The following is a 5,137-nucleotide window of genomic DNA, read 5'->3' as shown; positions in this document are numbered from 1 at the left end:
TGTTCTACTGTCTTGTATTTCCTTGCTGAAAGAAACTGTCAATGAGGCCTTGGTTGATCAGCTTTGTATGTCTATATCTGTTTTCATGAGAAACTACTTTGAAGATATCAATATGTAATACAATAAGCATTGTTAATTCCCTACCACTCTATTTGTAACTCTGTAATGTCTGTACTGCTCCTTTGCTATTTTGTAAAATGTTGTCTGTGTTAGTATTTTCCGCCTTTTATTTCTTAAAAAAAAATAAATAAATAAAAATAAAAATATTGAGCAGGTTTTTGGTAATTCAGTTAAGTTCTTCAAACTTAACTTGAATTTGAAGTGCTCCTGCCTCAGCCTCTGAGAGTACAGAGGGATTACAGCCCCATGGGGGTATGCATATTTAAAGGATCTTAATAGATGTCATATTGATTTTCAGAGGAGGAGCTGACTTTTCACAGATTTTATTTAAAAATTTCCTTATAAGGCTGTTGATAAGTGTAATGAGTACAGTAGCTAAGGGTATAAATTAAGCAAAATAGCACATCTGTTGTGGAAGTTAATCCATATTGCCCCTATTCCTCTTCATTTCCCACCTTTTTAATATTCGATTTATCTTATTTACTCTTAACACAGGTATGTTTTATGTTTCAGAACATAGGGTGACAATAAAATGTGATGCATTAAATTGCTATTTGTGGTTGATCTTGTCTCAATAGATCTGGGATAAAACGAGCCTGGAGTGTTTGAAAGTGTTAACAGGGCACACAGGCTCTGTCCTCTGTCTGCAGTATGATGAACGTGTCATTGTAACTGGCTCTTCAGACTCTACGGTGAGGTGAGTGATCTGGTTTCACCAGTCTGACCTTCCACAAGGAGACTGAGATGCACACTGTCTTCTGGGTTCAGCACACATACTTTGTGGTTGTTTTTATTTGCTATATTTCAATACCATTTTTGATGTAGACACATTTGAGCAGTGTAGGCAGATAAGCTAATTTTTAAGTTTGTCCTGTTTTTCTTGCCAGAGGTTGTAGAGGTAACAGCATGTTTTTCTATAAAAACACATTGCCTGGTGTTAGGCTTGCCTCTTGGAAGTCTGTGGTCCAGAGCACAAGAGGAAGAGGCAGCTGTTCTAGGAGCATGGTGGGTGCTAACCTACAGGTATTAAAAGAATCAGACTGTTTGCAAATGCTTCAGAGGGACACAGAAAAGAGAGAGCCAGCATATGCTAGGCATTTTGTGTAATGTTGAGTTCTCACAGCAGTCTTTGCATGTAGGTAGATGCTATCTTCATTGTACAGATATAGTAAGAAAGTAAGACCAGAGAATTAATTTTCAGATACTATATTCAGAATCACACAGTACATTTTGAACCTTGAATCTGTATCAGTCAAGACTCTGTTGTACCCTCTCTAGTAGTGGAAACTAGTTTTTAGTAGCCACACCCGGAGTAGAGTGATAAAGTTGAAAATGCTATTGTTCTGTAAGGAAGGAGAACAGTGATGGATAGTTGGGAGATGAGAGAGTAGAACTGATATCCACTCTTACATTCCTGGGGCCCAGCATATTTCCCCATCCTGATGGGGCGTGAAACAGGGAAGGGGTGAGTCCAGCATGGCATAGGTCATGCACTGAAGCCTCAGGTAGACTGCTGGTGGCTGGGAGGGCACGGGGAGCAGAAGAAAGTGCCTCCTCTGTTTGACTTAGGCACACTTAGGCCTGTTTGATAGGCACACTAACAATGCTGGAATAGTAACAACTCAATCTGCCCTTGGGTTCTCATGTTTTCCCCCTTTTTATGCCTCCTTAAGTTAATTTTGCTTACCAGTCTTTCTCCACTCATGCCCACAGCACACCTACTATCCCTTCCCTGACTCAGTGCCACCAAGCTGTTAAATTCCACCACAGATCACATCTCAGCCTTACAGATGTAAGGTTTTTCTCTTTGGCTCTGTGTGAACGGGTCTTAAAGAGAGATTGGGCTATAGAAAAACTTTGCCTTCTCTGCAGTGGCTGTCCTGGTAACTCCATACTGCAAGTGTGAAGCCATTGGGAGACACTAGCTTTGTCAACACAGTTGAGTAAAGTAGTGAGTATGATGAGGTATTGTGATTTACAGTTTGCAGGCAGTAAATAATAGACTCAGTGGCCTGCCAGAGGTCAACAAGAGCCTTAAACTTGAGACCGTTCTTAATCCCTCAGCTATCAGACCTCCTTCCTCTTGGCATCTCAGACTCACTGATAGCCTGCTTTCTTGAGGAATCATTTTTGCCATCAGCATATGCCTGCGTACGTGAGTGCCAAAGAAACCTGAACAGAGCCTGAATTAGCTGACTTCTCTGAAACCTTCTCAGCAAGAAATGTGCTGCTGGGGTCCTCTTTTGGAGCATGTACATAGGCACATTAAGCATGTACTTAGGCACTTTAAGAATAGATCAAGAGCTCAGACATCAGAGTCTCTCCCTGGCTGTCTCTATGATTAAATGTTGTGCATTTTTATCCTGCTCTAGAGTCTGGGATGTGAACACCGGTGAAGTTCTTAATACATTGATCCATCACAATGAGGCTGTGCTGCACTTACGCTTCAGCAATGGACTGATGGTGACTTGTTCCAAGGACCGCTCCATTGCCGTGTGGGATATGGCTTCTGCCACTGATATCACTCTACGCCGAGTCCTGGTTGGCCACCGTGCTGCTGTCAATGTAGTAGACTTTGATGACAAGTACATTGTGTCCGCCTCTGGTGACAGGACCATCAAAGTAAGTGTGTCTGCAGTCATAATCCCCCCTACTCTTCCTTTGCAAGAGGCTTACACCAGCCTTACCTGGCAAGATCTCCATTGTTTTCTGTTTGTACTCACTAGCCCTTGAGTACCTCCCACTCGACATGCTTCTAGAGTTACAGATGAGAGGAGGAAAAGTTACGGGTCTGGAATAGAGAACACTCCTCAATTTTGTGAAGTGATACTGCTAGTAACCTTGTGAGGGGGAAGAGAATTCACCTGTTGAGTGTGTTCTGTGGGCTAGCAGCTTCACATAACCATCTCCCTTTTGAGAATAGTATCGCTTGCTTTGCAAATGTGCTTAGAGAATGAAGAACTGTGCTGGAGATCGCACAGCTAGGTTGTGGCGGAGCTTAGATTTGATGTATTTACTCCGTTTTGAGGGTGTACCATGCCATAGACGCTGGGATGAATGCCAGAGAAAAGAGGATGAAAGGGTGAACAGGATATGTTCCTACCTTCAAGAAGCTCAGCATGTGGTGGGTGAGCTTTAATTAGGTGACAAGAGTTGCAATTTAAGATGACCTCAGAATTGGTAAATCCAATTCTGATTCCAATGTCCATATTACCACTTGTAAAATTAATTAATTACTTAGTTTATTTATTTTTGAAACAGGGTTTTGCTATATAGTTAAGGCTGGCTTTGAACTCACTATCTACTCCAGACTGGCCTTGAACTCACAGTGATCCTTCTTGCCTCAGCCTCCCAAGTGCTAGGATTATAGGCATGTGCTACCAGGCCCAGCAACTTTTGTAAATTTTAGCTTTCTTACAGTTTTACTAAGATACAATTTCCATACCATAAAATTCAGCGTTTTCAAGTGTACAGTTCAGTGGTCATTGGGATATTCATAATGTTGTATAAATCCCATCACCACTATATAGTTTCAAAACATTTTACCACATTTTTATCTAAACTACCCCAAACACTGTCTTAGTTACTTTCTGTGGTTGCTGAGACAAAATGTCAGCACCCAGAGTTAAGGGAGGAAGGATTTATTTCAGCTCACAGTTTGTAAGGTTTCAGTCCAGAGTCAGCTGGCTCTAAGGCAGTATGGCACGGCAGAGGGGCATTGCAGAGAAGTAGCAGCTCATGTCATGGTGGGACAAGCAGAAGGCAGCAGCGAGCAGCAGCAGAAGCAAGCCTGCCTTTCCCTTTTATCCCAAACAGGCTACAGACCTTTTGGGTGGTGCCATCCATACCAGAACTGTGCTAATTCCAGTCAGTGGACTCATTTAGTGCCACACATCCTCAATCCCAGTATCACGCACACTAATCCCGCCAGCTCTGAAAAGCCTCACTGATGAGTGCATGAGCCTTTCGGGGGACATCTAGATACAAGCCTTAACATACCCATTAGCAGCCAGTCTCCACCCTCTTCCCCAGCCTCTGGCATCCACCAGTCTACCTTCTGTCTCTATGGATGGCCTATTCTAGACATTTTATGTATAAAAAGAATCACACATGTGGTTTTTTGGGTCTGGCTTTTTTTTAACTTATCATAATGTTTTCAAGGCTCATATATGTACATTATAGCACATACCAGTATTTCATTGCTTCTTTTTTTTTCATTCCTTCTGATGACCAAATAAAAGCCATTGTGTAGATGTACTGTATTTTGTTTATTCATTTTTCAGTGTACATTGTGGTTGTTTTTAGTTTTTGATTATTATGAATAATGCTGCTATAAACATTTGTGTACAAGTGTTTTTAGTTCTCTTGGGATGATAACTCTGTGATTTTAACATTTTGAGAAACTGCCAAACTATTTTGCAAAGTGGCTGCACCATTTTATAATCCTCTCAGTGATGTGTGAGTGTTTGAACTTGTCAAAGAACCATTTTTTTTTTTAAGTACTAGCACTGTATGGTATTCTGATGCCTCAAGCCGCAAATCATGGACTATTTTGCATCAGACTTTAGATTGGGTAGTTTGGAAGCCAAACAGCATTTGTATGTATTAATTTACCCCACACTCACACCAGTTAGTATAAGACCAGTGCCTGGAAGTCAAAACACCTCTTTGATAGAATCAGCCTGACAAATTTTTCTGTGTTATTGCCAACACTTGTTATTATCCTTTTAAATTACTACTATCTTAGTGGGTGTATAGGAGAACTCTTCGTGGTTTTGCTTTGCATTCTCTAATGCCTAATAGTGTTGAACATCTTTTCATATACTTATTGGTCATTTGTATACCTTCTTTGGAGAAATGTCTATTGAAATTTTTTGCCCATTTGAAAAATTGAGTAATTCTGTTTTTTATTATTGTAAAATTTTTTGAACATTTTGGATGCAAATTCTTGATCAGATACATGATTTTCAGGTATTTTCTTTCATTCTTTAGGAGTATCTTTTCACTTTCTTTTTTT

At 40.5% G+C, this 5,137-nt stretch overlaps 1 protein-coding gene across 3 annotated transcripts in view; it reads left to right on the top strand.

Moving 5' to 3' along the window:
* Fbxw11 (F-box and WD repeat domain containing 11) overlaps nucleotides 1-5,137 on the top strand; it is a 131,046-nt gene that overhangs the window by 113,753 nt on the left and 12,156 nt on the right. For all 3 annotated transcript variants that reach the window (XM_005376332.2, XM_013509313.1, XM_013509316.1), the window contains 2 exons: nucleotides 699-817; nucleotides 2,493-2,742. In XM_005376332.2, coding sequence (XP_005376389.1) covers nucleotides 699-817; nucleotides 2,493-2,742 — 369 coding nt within the window. The remainder of the gene's footprint in view (nucleotides 1-698; nucleotides 818-2,492; nucleotides 2,743-5,137) is intronic.

This window comes from Chinchilla lanigera, unplaced genomic scaffold (assembly GCF_000276665.1).
Source record: "Chinchilla lanigera isolate Chin_1 unplaced genomic scaffold, ChiLan1.0 scaffold00007, whole genome shotgun sequence".
Classification (NCBI taxonomy): Eukaryota; Metazoa; Chordata; class Mammalia; order Rodentia; family Chinchillidae; genus Chinchilla; species Chinchilla lanigera.
Note: the sequence above shows the minus strand (reverse complement) of the source record. Positions and strands in the feature narration are given on the sequence as shown.